Source organism: Rhinolophus sinicus, linkage group LG14 (genome assembly GCF_036562045.2).
Source record: "Rhinolophus sinicus isolate RSC01 linkage group LG14, ASM3656204v1, whole genome shotgun sequence".
Classification (NCBI taxonomy): domain Eukaryota; kingdom Metazoa; phylum Chordata; class Mammalia; order Chiroptera; family Rhinolophidae; genus Rhinolophus; species Rhinolophus sinicus.
The window spans coordinates 49441093-49455702 of record NC_133763.1 but is presented as its reverse complement, the minus strand read 5'-3'; the positions used below and the strand labels follow the sequence as shown (position 1 = coordinate 49455702).

The following is a 14610-nucleotide window of genomic DNA, read 5'->3' as shown; positions in this document are numbered from 1 at the left end:
CCACCTGTCCTTTCTTCAGACCTGGGTCTACCATTGAAATAAGTGCCCTCGGGTTCTGCCTTCACCTGCCTGGCTGCCCTACTTGAAACACAAACTCAAACATCATCGGTCAGGCCAGGATCTTACCCAGGCCACGAGGCTGATCTCAGCTCCTCGGCCAGCTTCCCTTCCAGTCCGGTTTTCGGGAGCTGGGCCTCCAGCTGGGACACTCTGTGGATCAGACTCTCCAGATCCTTTTTAGCCTGGAGCCCGGGGGGATAGAAAGCCCCAGTGCCATCAGACAGCCAGCCCTCATCCTCATCAGTGACACTATGAGGGGAAGACCCCTCGAGGGTGCCCACGGCCTTCAGCTTGCGGGGTCTCTCCAGGCTGGACGAATAGTCGCTTGTGACCGAGAGGGACCGGACCCGGCTCTTGAGGTTTTGAATGATCTTGTTGGCCATCTGCAGCTGGGCCTTCAGATCTTTGATGTCCTTATGGAGGACAGAGATGTCTTCCGACTTTCCATATGCCTGGAACTCTTCCTGCTTCCGGAGCTGGCTCTCCAAGGGCTTCTTCCCAGGGGGACCAGCCAGTGTCAAGCCCCGGCGCCCCTGCTCAGAGCACAGCCCCTCCATGGGAACGGTCTCCCTGAGGCTGTCATGCTCCTCACACTCTGAAAAAGACAAAGATGTCTTCCTGAGTAAAGCTGGATGTGCAGCCATGGCCACTCCCTTCAAGGGGAGGCAGGTTTGGTCAGAAGGACAATTATCGCGAGAGCAAAAGCGGAAGCAGCACTTTATTCCGCCTTGGCACTGTACAAGCACCCAAAGACAGTATTTCTTGCCCTCCCAACAGGCCTGCAAGTCAGCTGTGGTCACCCTCTATTTTCCTGAGTGTTTCTGTCCTCTTCTCGATTTCAATTTGATGGGTGTCCCTTCACTCATAGTCCTTTTATGACAGAAAAACAATTTTTTAACGTATGGTTTGCATATCCCCCAAAGCTCATCTGGTCTTTTCATTAATAAGTGAGCCTTCGTGTTGTTTTTTTCCCATGCCAATCAGTTGCATAAGACATTTTTTTTTTTCTTCAACAGCAGTATGCTGAAAACTAATTGTAGAAATTCAGACGCACACTGAGCCTCATTCGGGGCAAGAGTTCTTCTCCAGACTTCCCGTCCCTCTCTGGTGCTGTGTCCCCTTGGGTCTATGACAGCCCCTCGTCCCTCCTCCTCAACAGGTGTGGGACTGGCGAGCAGCACCCAGACATGCAAGCTGGCTCCGGGGAGGGCAGATGAGTCAGAACACGTGCGCTCTTACCGGGGCTGGTGCTTTCCTCCCGCTCGGCCTCATTCTCACTTCGGCCACAAGTCTCGTAGCCCAGGTCCTGGAGGTCCACCTGGATTTGCTTGCTGTCCTGCTTCACCAAGGGTTCACCTGCTTGGAAGAGACAGAGGGTGTCACAGAGAATCTGAGTTTCCCACCTATACCCTCGTCCCCATTGGCATGTCCGCACACACTGGCCCTTGGGGTCAGGGAGCTCAGATCCAGGGTGGGATACATGCTTCTTTGGACTCAAGGGGTAGAAGAGACCACCCGCCCCAGGCAGCAGGCCATCCCTCCACCAGAATAAGCGCAAGTTTGCCACAGACAATCTCAGCTACAGATAACCTAGGCAGAGTTGGGACCACACATCGGCAAGATAGGCATTGCCTACTCTCACCTCTAGAAGCCTCAGGGAAACTAGCAAGTGCTTTGTCTGCAGAGGCTCTAAGAGTAAATAAAACTTAAAATGCCCAGGCTGAACTAGCCATGTGTTGTGTGCTCGGTAAGCACACGTGATTCAGGCACAGCACGTTTCTCCCCCTGCAGGGGGTTCTATTGGAAAGCACCGAATCTAGTCCAATGATGACGATATATTTTTGGAGAATCTGGTGTGATGCAAACAGGAGCAAAGGGAAACAGTATATGCTGAGTGAGTTAAGACCGTTTGCTAACTCTATCAGAAATCGCCACACCTAGATGTCAGCCCATTTCCTCCCTGTACTTGCGCTGCAAATGTGCTTTCTCTCTTTATTCTTCTCTGCCATATGCACACTTAAGTTAAATATCCATGTCCACAATTCTAGGACCACGGTCAGGATTGACGCTTGTTTTGAGGTTGGGGAAGGAAAGTCTGCAAAGCATGGAGCCTCTCCGGGAGCAGACAGACTCTGGTGATAGGGAACTTCAGACTTACTGAACATGAGTCTGTATTTCTCCAGCTGGTTGGCCTGGGCAAACACAGTGGCCTCTGATATCAGCAGCTTCTCCTGGAGATCTTGATAGCGTTGTCTGCACTGTGCCAGCTGGGAGCGCAGGTGCTTGGTGGGACCTGGGAGGCTAAATTCTGACTCACGGGCCTGCGGCTGGTTATCCAGCTGTGAAAGGAGCCAGCAGAGGGAAGTGAAGGGATCAGAGCAGTCTCAGGTCACCCCCCAGCAGCGAGGGCCACTTCCCCTTCTGAACCTGGAGACTTTATTCATGTGTCTGTCACAGCACTGCTCATGCCATCTGGCAGTGACTTGCTTCCCAGACAGAGCTCCTCAAGAGCTGGGATAATGTTTTATTCATCTCTGCATCTACAGCACACAGCGCAGTGCCAGCTGAGTCTATGGAGGAGCTCCCAGGAAACATTTGTCCGGTGTTTGAAAAGAGAAGGGGTAGAAACCTCCACTCATCTCTCCCTGGTGTGTTTCAGAATCCTCTGGTTTCTCCATTTTACTGAATCCTCAGCAAAGCCCCTTCTTTCCCTTAAGAGGATCCTGAGACCCAGGAACACACACCTGTGATGAGCTGTGATGCAAACGGCAGTGATACAGAAGAGGTGTCATTACACACCCAGGCATCCCTGGATCGCATCTAATGAATTGACCTGTTCTTGTGCCATCCTTCCCCACAGTATCTAGTACCCGAGGGCCAGAGACCAGTCTTACTGCCTGCTGCCAACACCTAGGGTGCTATCTGGAAAACTAAGCACTCAAGACATATTTATGGAAAACTAATTACTCAAGAAATACTTACAGGATAATGTTGTGAAGACCTTTCTAAAGGCTGAATATGTGAGGACTATTCTTACCACTGCTTATGGTACAAAGGGGCCCTTCTCTCAGTGCCTCTTGACCCACAAGGCAGAACCATTTAAGGTAAACACTGCCACTCCAGCCCTTCTCTAAGGCCTCTGCCTCCCACGTAATCCCACACTTACTTGGTGGGCATTCGCTGCAAGGACAGCCCCAAGGTCGAGGCTCTGGGGTCTGCGGCGGGGCGTCGTGGTCACGTCCTGGGCTCCTTGGCGGCGGTGCTCCCCGGGAAGATCCCCCGGCTCTGTGTTCATCCCGTCCGTCTCCCCGGCCAGGCACACAAGGAGCTCTGGATTAAGTTTACTCTTCCCTTCCTTGCTGCTCAGTACCAGCTGCTCTTTGAGGAGGCTGATGATGTGGCAGGCGTTCTTCAGCTTGTCCTGGAGCTTCCTGAGCTCTGCCCGGAGGCTCTTCTCATTCAGACCCCCCGTGGCTGCCACCATGGCCTCGCCCTTCTCCTTATCTTCCTCGATCTCCCCTCCATCAGACATGGCTTCTCCCATCTGCTCTTTCAGCTCAGCATTCTCAAGGCAAAGGCTCAGCATGGTATTCCTGCAGGATACACGCCATCAGGGCCAGGTCTGGCCTTGACCTCAGCCCCTAATAATCCCTTGGACCCACATCTCAGTCCGTCATAGACTCAGAGCCACCCCAGGGCATGAAGCTTCCCCAGAGACCTTCAACAGCGCCTTTATTTTATAGACGAGAAAACCAAGGCTCGGGAAGAGTAAGCATCCTCACTAAAAATCCTGCACTCAAGACACCCAGTCCGGTTTTCTTTACGTGCCACACAGCCTCCCGTCCTAACTTTCAGTGGCCTCTGGAATAAACAAGCGTACTTACACTGTTAAGACAAAAAAATAAGGACCTTGGGACAAAGTTATTATCATGGATTCTACAGTTCTATTAGTTATTATCAGTCAGTTTTCAACCACTGGATGAGTAATTGAGACCTAGGAACACAGAAGAAATATATAATACTAATCAGAACAATGATCAAATGTATGTAAGTAATTATTTGCTTGGCGTCTGGCTCCAGTGACAGGAGACTGTCTGCATGACAGCAGGGACTGTGTTTGTCCTGTCCACCTTGGGTCCCCAGTGCCTCTACATTAAACATTCATATTTGTAGAAGTAATAAAATGGACTACACAAATAACTTTCACCAAGAGTTTCTAGGCCCACCTTTTCCTCCCACCAAACCCTTGACTAGGGTTGGTAGAAGCAATAAAAAAACATGGCTATAACAAGGCAATTCACTGAAATAGGCAATTCACCTTTGAGTCTCCGTCTCCTTTTATATAAAATAAGGACGACAACACTTACCTGGTGGAGTTATTGGATGCTTAAATGAAATTATCTGTGTGATGGAGTTAGCTCAGGGTATGCAATGGAGTCACTGAAATCTGCTGTGCTAGCTACAGACCCGAGGAATACTAACTTCAGAATCCCACGAGGCGCTTTAGAGCTGAGGCCTACACGAATCTACATTTTACTTAAGTTCTGCAGGTGCTTCTTAAGCACACTAAATGGTGAACAGCTGACTGGAAGAGGCAAAGGAAATGAGTAATTCACAGCCGGAAGCGTCAGCAGTCGGCTGTCCCCACAGGATGGGTTTCTCAGAATCTTGAAGTCTTGGAACCAAGAGCAGAGCTTGTCTAGTGTGAATTAAGGAAGAAAATGGGAATCAGATCTACTATTTACGAGAGAGTTTCTCAACGAAGAAAAATGGGGCAGGTGTTTTTGTTTTTGTTTTATCTAAACTAAGTGTAAGAGGGAGAGAAAGGGGCACATGTGTCGTATAGAAAAGGATATTTAATATGTTATAATTTTATGTTTTGGAGAAAACCCTGCTGTTTTCGCCATACAAAGTAATGAAAGCAAAGCTCAACAAAATCTTCTGGGAAGATGGGCTACACGTTAGATAAATTGTATTTTCTACAATATCAGTGACTCTTAAGGTTGAGTGGAGAGTTAAACCAATCAGCCTTTCAGGTTAGTAACTCTGGAGAAAAAAAGGAAAATAATCCACAAAAATATCTGCATGGGGTTTGACTGTAGGTTCAACCGTGGTATCAAAGAGATATAACTGTTCTTACCCATGACAGCTCAACTAACTTTACACATAAAGTTTAAGTAAAAGTTATGCTTTAAGTAGAATTTAAGGAAAGAAATATCATGACAACTCAGAGTCAATGAACCAGCAGCATTAAGAATGACACAAGAACATTTCAAAAACTGTTTGACAAAGTATGTAGTAGAGAAGGCTTAGATTTTAAAAATTGGGAGCCAGAGGGTATAAGCCATGGACAATTATGCAACCTGGTGCAAGTTACTAGAACTTTTTAGGCCAGAGTTTCCTCGACTACGAAACAAGGACATTAGGCTGGAAAGCAAAGTCCTGTCTAGTGCTAATAGCATCGATGATTCAGGGATGCTTAAATGGCACATAATAGGCCAGGAAACAGCAGAGAATGAATTAGAAGTTGTATGTCTGTACAGCTGTATACACAACAGACCACAACAGACCGTGATGACGATGGCCCCCAGGGGTGAATGAATAAATGAATCAGCCCTACATTATCAGCATGTTCCCCAAGCATCTTAAAAAAAAAAAAATTACATTTGTACATCTGCAATTAGGAATATGAAAAATTTATTTAGCTATTAAAAAAAAGCCATTAAAGACAGAATGGCTAGTCTAGCCAGGGAATCCGCTCTAGGCCACTTTTGCAAAATTTATAAAATAGCAGAGATGAGTAAGATTGCTCTTCCACGATTCAAGGACTCATGCTTCCGAGAGTGAGCTGAGTGGAGATGGAGGGGGCCTCTGGGTAAATCCTTCTCCCTCAGGGAATGTTCTGGCTCTGCCTACAGCAGTGGGGCACCTTGGCTACCAGGAGATTCATTATACGTTCTTGTCAATTCAAAAGAACAATACCAGTCATACAACTAGGAGATTTCCACTCACGACTGTCCATTATTATATTGAATTAAGACCAGATTTGTTTGAGGACAGGTAACCCCCATGTAACACAGCACTTCTACAACACGGTTTCGCTCTAACATGGTTTGAGGGTTAGAGAAATCCCCGAACAACACGGAACATAGTAAGAGCTTTTAAGAACAAAAAATATCTCATTCGAAATGTTTCACTCGAGCGTGGATGTCGTATCAGATTTGACTGCAGAATTTTAAAATTTATTAGAATTTTAAATCCATTTTGTTCATGGAGTATTAAGTTCGGAGGATGAAGATATCTTGTCAAAAAGAAAACGCCCTTGGTTAATGATGCTTAATAGTGAAGACGAAGAAAACATTATTTAATACATATTAATATGTTATACTTTTGGTGAAAATTGCTTTAATAAAGATATTTATCTTAATTATAAAAATATAATAGTGTGTTTTTTTAATCCTTGGAACCTAACCCCCTTTTTTGTACTAGTTCTTTGTTTCTGTATAACACGGATTCGCATAAAACAGCATTTTTTAGGAACCTAACAACGTTATATGGGGGTTACCTGTCATCGGAAGGGTAATCATCGATAGTCACCAGTATGCAATATTGTCCACTTTTGTCTGACGAATTTGCACAACCATAAATGCATGGAGGCTGGGCTGAGGACCAAGAAGTCCCACGCAGCACCGACGTCTTGGCAGCAGCCCGGGGAATCCCTGGGCTACACTGGCCTCTCAGTTGCAGGCTCCCTTTCTCTGGGGGGCATGTCCTACCTGATGTGGGCCACAGAGGAGAAGCCTGCTTCCTCCAGTTGAGCCTTTAGCTCTTTCAGTTCCCCCTCAGCTTTCTTCTTCTCCTCTAAGTGCTGGTAGATCTCAGCTCTCAGGTGGAGCATTTCCTCCTGAAGATCCCTGTTATTTTCCCCTCCTGTCGGGGAAGGAGGAGGAAGAGACACATTCTGGGTCTCCACAGCTGCCAGACTTTTCTCCAAAGCCACCTTGATGAGCTGAAAGAAAATCACGGTTTAAAGTTAGGTCATTCAAGAGGATCCAAGAAGCACCTCAGATTGCAAAGGCCGCCCTCAATGGGAACAAAAAAGGGCAAACCCAAAATGAACTCCCTCCAAGGGCTTCCTCAGACATAAGGGCCCTGGAGACAGGTTTGGGTGGGTGGGGTTGGGGGGGACACACAAAAGGAGCAAGGAGAATTGTTGCTCTGGGCAGGAAGAGGAGATTCCAGAGGTGGGTGAGAAAAAAAACACAAGCACATAATACATTGAAAGCAAAAGCAAACAAATGTGGTTTAAACTGAAGAATGTGAACGCTGTGATTCTTCTCCGTCTTCTCACAAGTCAAGAAGCTTCGGCAGCTCTGAAACACTTGAGTCCTTGATTTCGAAGATCCTGGCTGGAGAAACCAGCGCTCAAAGCCTAAGGCTGTGCCTTAACTCAGACTCCAAAAGGGATGAGTGCAAGGGAGGACACAGAGCACTCAGGAGTCACAGAGAGAGAATTCGAATGTGAGCAGAGCTGCAGGTAAGACAAAGCAAGCTCAATTTCATTGCGGGAGGAGAATCACACCCTACAAGTACTGAGAAGTTCAGGGGAGGCCACCGGCCTCGCAGCCAGTTGCACTTGTTGGTGAACTGCCCTTGTGTTGATGTTGCCAGCCAAACTCGACAAATCCAAGCATGTGAGAAGCAAACAAGGCAGAAACAATTCCCCGACACCGTTTTCCTTTGAGGATACTCTTGAAGTTACTCAGTGGTTGCACTAAAGCAGATCGTACAGTTTTTCTTCAAGTGAGAATTTTCAGCTTGTAGACTTTCTTTTTGTTTGTCTTGGGCTCCTCTCCAGTTGTCTCCAAGCTTTTAAAAGCGTAGAAACCAAACACTGAGTGTGATCGTTGACTCAGTGGATAACTACTTTAGTACAAGGATTTGTCTGCCTGATATTAACCTTATAGCCCAATGTCATGTTGGCTTCTTTTTCCTCAGGGGTAGCATTTTGGGGTTTTACCGAACTTCAGGTCAGTTTTGAATTTCCCACCTCTCCCCACAGCTATTTCTGGGTCATGTTGTTTGTCATCTTTTATCTCTATAAATATTGTGACTTGCACTTGTCACTTATAAATTCATTCTGGCTCTACGGAATCATATCTCCGTGATCAAAATAAAAATATTTATGCGCCTCTCCATAAATGATGTAGTGGCCACTTGATTAGGGACAATTTGCAGAATTCATTCATTATATGCTTTATTCCTTCATCCAGGTCACAAATATGTTGAACAGAACAGGGTCTAAATTGATAGAGTCTTGGCTTGGCACAAAGCCACTGACCTTTGTTTTTGACCTTGTAACAGAGCACGGTAAAATCTAGACTACAGGTATGTGCTGAAGTTGATTCATTGCATGTGTGGGCAGTGGCGTTTAGCAGCATAGCAGTTGAGGTTGCAAAGAGAAGCAACCCCATGTCAAAGAAGACGTGTGCACTCAGTTACTCATTTCCTAAGCATCCAATCCCACCTGGGGTTGTGAGTCTGAGATCTGGCAGGCTCTGGGATGTCTGTCTCTATGGCTCTGCTGCCAGGCTTTGACTGGTGGTCATCCCTGAATGTGCCAGAAAGCATTTGGGACAAAATAAAGGAAGGGGGACTGGATAAAACCACTTTTGAAAGTTTATGATGTCACCCCTCCTTTAAACTATGTGAGGTTATCTTTCCATATAATTCCATATAATTGCAACTAACTTAACTAAACATTGCCATCAGCTTTGAAGATGGGCACGTGTTCTTTTCTAAATCTTAAGAGTTCTTTCTGCTTAAAAATAATGTCTAACTTTAAAGATATCCACCTATTTTTAAAGTGCCTTCTGGATGGATGTTATCTTTTTCTAGTGATTTAAATATATCTATTTTCTTTAGAAAGAAAAAAAATAAGACTCATGGAATGTTAACATCGGAAAAGACCATAGTCCATCTGGTCTAATTTCCCACTTTAAAATGAGGAAACAGAGATCTGATTTGTTCCCAGGCTAATTTGGGTTTTCATATTTCCATGTCAAAGGTAGCTTACTTTGGCTAACTTGTCTTTAAAATTTAAATGTAAATGCGTAAAAAGTGACTCGGGATCTAGCCTTGTTTTTCTTTATCATCTAAGGAAAGCTAATATTTCTTTCCCCCTCTTTTCCTCCCCCAAATAAAACCCCAGGGCTTCCAGTATGTGTGGTGTGAATTGTTTAGGTCAGTGGTTAGTTACGTCTCAATAGGTTATGTTTTTCCTTTATTTTCCCCCACATTTCCTAATCTATTTGTTCTAATTGCTTCCATGGGATAATTCAACTATTTTGTGTGCTGTTTCCATTTGTCTCACAGAGGTCTATGTGCAGATCTGATCTCTTGTTTAAATAAAGTTGTTTTGTTTTTTAACCTACTACTTCACATCTTTTACAATGTAAGTCAGTTCTCAGGCAGAATAAGGGCATTAAAAATGATCTTTTCTCAAGTTCATCACTTCAAGTTTACTGACGTTTCTCTCCTTTGTTGATTTGAATCTTGATTAACTTTTCTCCATGGCAAAAGTTCAAATGAAGAAAAGCAATGACTGATTAGTCTAGTTTTTTCACAGGAATTTCCCAGGTATCTATTATAGATCTTACATGTGATTGAGAACAGAATGTTGTGGGAGACACCTGGGGGAAATTACCATCATGGCCAGACCTGTGACTTCCTAAGGTGAGTTCAAAAATAAGGATGAAGCCATTTGCTGTGGCCAAAAGGTGGTTCTTGCCTTGGAAGGAACACATAGTTGTCGGGGTGTGTTGGTTAGAGGATGGGTGTGTGTGCTTGAGGTAGGAAGGGAACTTGGTGTTAAGAACAAAGGCCACTTGCTAAGGACACAACTCGGGGACACTCAGAGCCTACTCTTAAGGGACCATTTCCCTGGAAACAAGCAAACACATTTTTGAGAATCTGGACACAAAATAGTTACGGCAAAACAAGCTTTATTTAATTGGCAGCAAAAGAGTGATACCCTCAAGCTCCAGAAAAGTTCGAGGAAATTTACAATGATTTCACATTAACTTACCCAAAACTGAAGATTTGGTTTTCAAGGAAAGGTGACAGAAAGCCAAATGGTTCCTACCCAAGATATTCTTCATCCGATCAGTATGTATATCAGTATATCATGGGTCAAGCCCTCATCAAAAGACTTTCTTAACCCATAATTTATTATCTCCTATGTCAAGTAATAGGGCAGACATTGCAAGGGAAATACAAATGCCCCAGTGTCAAGGTTTATTCCGGGGCTGAACTGACCTTCTCAAAATGTGCTCTGGTCATTTTCTCCACGCTGGGCTACAGGAAAGAAGGTTGAGGAATAAATGACTTTACTAACCAGTTTGCCTACAACTGAGAACTAGGGTGAAAGAATTACACTCTTAGGAGAGTGTACATCATGTCAATCAGAATCCAGCTCTCTTCATATATCCTGAAGTTACTCCTGTCCCACAGTAGCAATAACCCAGTGACCTGGGGACATCCCGATCTAGCTTTAAGGGCGGACATTTGGTCATCCTGCAGACCCATCTTGCTCACCCACGATCCTCAAGGAAAGCGGGAAGTGAGAGGCAGAGGGACCTGTACAAAGGTCTGTGTTGTACATAAAGAAAGTTACAAGCATCGGTTAGGAGGACTCAGAAGACGCTGTTCAAGCAAAGGAGAAGTGGAGTTCATGCAGAAGCTCAAGGGAGAAGTTAGGGTCAGGTATGGCTAGTGAGATAAAAAGGGGATCCTGATGGAAGGTAAAGGATCTGTGTTGAGGACATGAGGGATTCTAGACATGTCCTCAAGAGCCGAAGACTGTGCCAAACCCTGTGAGATTTGGGGACTGTCACTTGGGCTCTTCTTGTGGGTTTACTAGATGTTTCCTCTTCTTCTCATGCAGATGTAGAGGCAGACCCAGAAAGCCTTATTTCCCCTACAGTTTTCCTAATAGCCCCAAGGAAGCAATCACTGCAAAAGCCCAGTTGCTTCTGTGGAAGGGCAGACACCCCCAATCCACTTCCTTTAACAATTCAGTCATAGGCATGGTCCATCTAGGAGATGCGATTGCTAAATGTTACTGGGCCAGGTGGAGACACACAGGACTTCTGGTGAGAGCTATGGGGTCGCTACTGGTGATGTAATCTCTGAGGTCCCGGACATGCCACGCTTGGGCTTGAGAACATGCTGGTTATACCTTCAGTGATGGTTGGTGGGAACAGTGTTTCGACCTCGGGAACGGAGTTCTCAGGTTTGACAGGGGCTTGTTCTTGAACTGTCATCTGCTGGTCACTGACGTGTTAAGACCTGGCGGATGTGTCAGGTTGCCCAGCAAAGCTCTCTTTTGTACAATGAGGATGCACTGAGAATGATCCCTGCTTTGGCAGCATTCCGATCCTCTTGGAGTTTCTCGGAGAGCACTCTCCGGAAGCAGCTCGTAGGCCCTGCCACCTCCCCAAGCTGCCCTCCGAGGACTCCCTGTCTTCGGTGGTGGGTTTCAGTTACAAAAGCCCAAGAGGGTAAGTGTCCATGGTCTTGTAAGTAAAAATTCTCATGAAGCTATAGCTATAGACGGGACATAGAGGCAAAGATGGGGAGGACGGGGCAGGGAGCAGGAGTGAGAGACAGAGGGAAGGAAAACAAAAGGGTGGAGTGGAGTGAAAAATGGAGCAAGGGTAGAGGCTGGCAAGGTGGTGGGGAAGCTGAGGAAGGGCAGGAAGAAGACTGGGAAGTGGTTTGCGTAACAAGAGAGCTTCTCACTCTAGGTCCACAAGGCTTCGGGAGACCTCAAGGGCCTGTGAGCCTCCCACCCTGGGAGCCCAGCGCCTGGCTCGGACTTACTTGCTGGTGGCTGTTGAGTGCAGCCTCCTCCTCAATGCTGTCCGTGAATTCGGTGCTCGCATCTTCTGTGTCATCCCCTGCAGGTGCACCTGGAAGTAAGTCCAGAAGAGAAAGGTGACTCCCTTCACAGATGGCTTCCAGACAGCAGCTAACATTACACTCTTTGCCATCCGCCTCTGATTTCTTCCCTTCCCCATATGCATGGCCCCCAAGCCAGGAGGGCGGACAGAGAAGGCAGAACCAATGTGGCAAATCTGTAGAAAAGCCTTTTCACTGTATCACTATTACTTTCTTCCTAACACTCAGACTAAAGCCTCAACACATAAGCTTGTCTTGACTGCACAGGCCTGTACCTCGGGAGCCAACTGGCTGAGTGGCTACCCCTCCCACCTATTTCCAGAAAGCTTGAATTATTCTCTCTTGCCACTGACTGGTTATGTGATAACTTTCTCTTCTGTAACATGACTAACCTTTTCCCCAGCACTGAGTGCTGAGAGGGCCCCTGATTTCCTGGGGATTAGGGCACCCCAGCTCCTCTTATACTTTCCCATTGTTGGGATGAGCTGTGCATGGGGTGACAATCTCTCTGAGGAACTCTCCTCTAGGGGGCGCTGTGTCCTACAAAATCTCAGGTCTAGTCAAGACCCAAAGCACAAAATAATTTAGGTTTTTTTAATCCTTCCTCTAACATCCCCTCTTCCCCTTCTCGCTCAGACTCTTGTTCAATTCCAACATCCTTTGCCTGAAGGGTTTCTTGTACTGCCTTGTCCAAATGGGATTTAATCCATTCTTTTATTCCCCAAAGATGGACATGGTCACCCTGGGGCACAAACATCTAGTTTGTGGTCTGGGCAACAGTCTAGAGCAGTGCTGACCAATAGACTTTCTGAAATTCTAGACCTGCGCTGCCCAATGCACTAGACACTTGTCACCTGTGGCTACTGGGCCTTGAAAAGTAGCTGGTGTGACTGAGGCACTGAGATTTCTATTTCACTTAATTTAAATTCAAATAGCCACATGTAGCTAGGGGCTACCATATTGGACAGCACAAATCTAGGACATTTCTTCTTTTCCATATCTGTCAGAATAAAACACTGTGTATCCAATTTTAGATTAAGATCTGTGGCCCACCTTACAGATTTCTTCTGAAAGTGTAGGAATTTGTAATGGTCAATGCATTTGAATGCCGAAGAAAAGCTACCATGACACTCCCTGGGCCTTCCAGAACCTGCCCAAGTTAGAGAACCACGAGATCTAGTCCTGCCCCTGTGAAAACTTCTCTTCTGACCATTGAGTAGTAACCTGCGCCTCAAAGAGATGAGGTCGCTTGTGCAAAGTTACACAACTAGTCCTGACAAGAGCTGTGCCAGGAAGTCAAGTCTCTGGACTTGCAGAGGCAACTCATTGTTCCTTCTGGTGACCTGTCAGCTCTTGATCTTTCTTCCCCCAAGACTGAAGACCCACGCCAGAGTTCAGACACCCATGGGTGAAAGGCCCTGCGTGGATAACGAACATTCACTGCCATCTGTAGGTAAGGCAAACGGGGGCAGGGCACACCGACATTCCCTCTCTCGGCAGCTGCAAGTTCATGCCCAGAGTATTTTCAATGGCTCAGGTCAATCTCATTGAAGTACTGAAAGGTTGTAAGCACGTTGTCCTAACAGCTGAATCTTACGACTCACTGCCTGCTCGTCACGGTCAGTGCTGTGTTCACTTTGGACCAAGGCTGTTGTGCCCTGTTCAATAAAGCCCTACTCACGAGGTGGCACCCCTACCACTCAGCATCTTCACAGACGCTTGGCAGACAGGACCCGGTCTGGATTTCTAATACTTGCTCTCCTAAACCAGCCCCAGAACCATGTCACTCAGGACGCTGCTTGGGTAGAGGTGAATGAACACTCTCCCTAAGCTTTGGTTGCTTTGGAAACTCACCGAGCCCAGGATGCTAATTCAGTTGAGGGTATCCGTATCATGCTATGCCTACTTTCAAAAATCTTTTCCCTATACAACAGTATAGATCAGAATCCTTTTCTTTTCCTGCCAAGAAAATGAATTGCCCCGCTCAGTGACAGATGAAGAAAACACACTTTTCCCATTGTTTCCCCCTGAGCATTGGGCTAGAGAAGTTGCAGCAAGCTCAGCTCTGTGAGGTCAGTATCTTCAACCCCACACCATTCTTGGTGGGTTGTATAGCCACGCTGGGCCCACAGTCCCGTGATTCCAGGAGTAAGGCAAGTGGGTTAGAATGGGTGATTGTCACAGGTCTGGGAGGCTTTGGTTTAACTTTCTGCCCTCCATTTACCTTCGTGGCCTTTCTGAGGCCCTATCTGCATTTTTAGATACTGCTCTCCTTAACTCACTTGGTACCATGCTGTTGACTTCATCAGGAGTGAAATGGAAACAAAGCAAGAATGCCCATTTCACCCCAACACTCCACCACACAGGGGGTTTGCTTTCCTTATTTATTTATTTGTTTATTTATTTATTTTAGCTAGTTTACGGTCTGCTGCACTTCCTTCCGGCCAGCTTTAAGAGTTGCTCAGCCTTTATCCAATTTAAATCAAAATGCTGAGAGCTTTTGTGTGTTTGTGGGGTGGAATAAAGTTTAAAAAAACTTTATAGAAAATACTGGAATGAATTAAGTTATCCCACACAAGGTCCTATGTC

General features: G+C 46.1%; 1 protein-coding gene across 50 annotated transcripts in view; it reads right to left on the bottom strand.

Annotated features, from left to right (window-relative positions):
• The window catches only part of PDE4DIP (phosphodiesterase 4D interacting protein), a 176731-nt gene that overhangs the window by 28563 nt on the left and 133558 nt on the right, over window positions 1-14610 (bottom strand). For 30 of the 50 annotated variants that reach the window (XR_012491576.1, XR_002136045.2, XR_012491575.1 and 27 more), the window contains 6 exons: window positions 11944-12032; window positions 6837-7069; window positions 3227-3653; window positions 2219-2399; window positions 1300-1419; window positions 127-655 (listed from right to left, as the gene is read on the bottom strand). Coding sequence is in view for 46 of the 50 variants with exons in the window: in XM_019714221.2 (XP_019569780.2) it covers window positions 127-655; window positions 1300-1419; window positions 2219-2399; window positions 3227-3653; window positions 6837-7069; window positions 11944-12032 (1579 nt within the window). In the remaining 4 variants the exon portion in view is untranslated. The remainder of the gene's footprint in view (window positions 1-126; window positions 656-1299; window positions 1420-2218; window positions 2400-3226; window positions 3654-6836; window positions 7070-11943; window positions 12033-14610) is intronic. The other 20 variants (XR_012491574.1, XM_074318453.1, XM_019714217.2 and 17 more) reach the window with 1 other exon arrangement.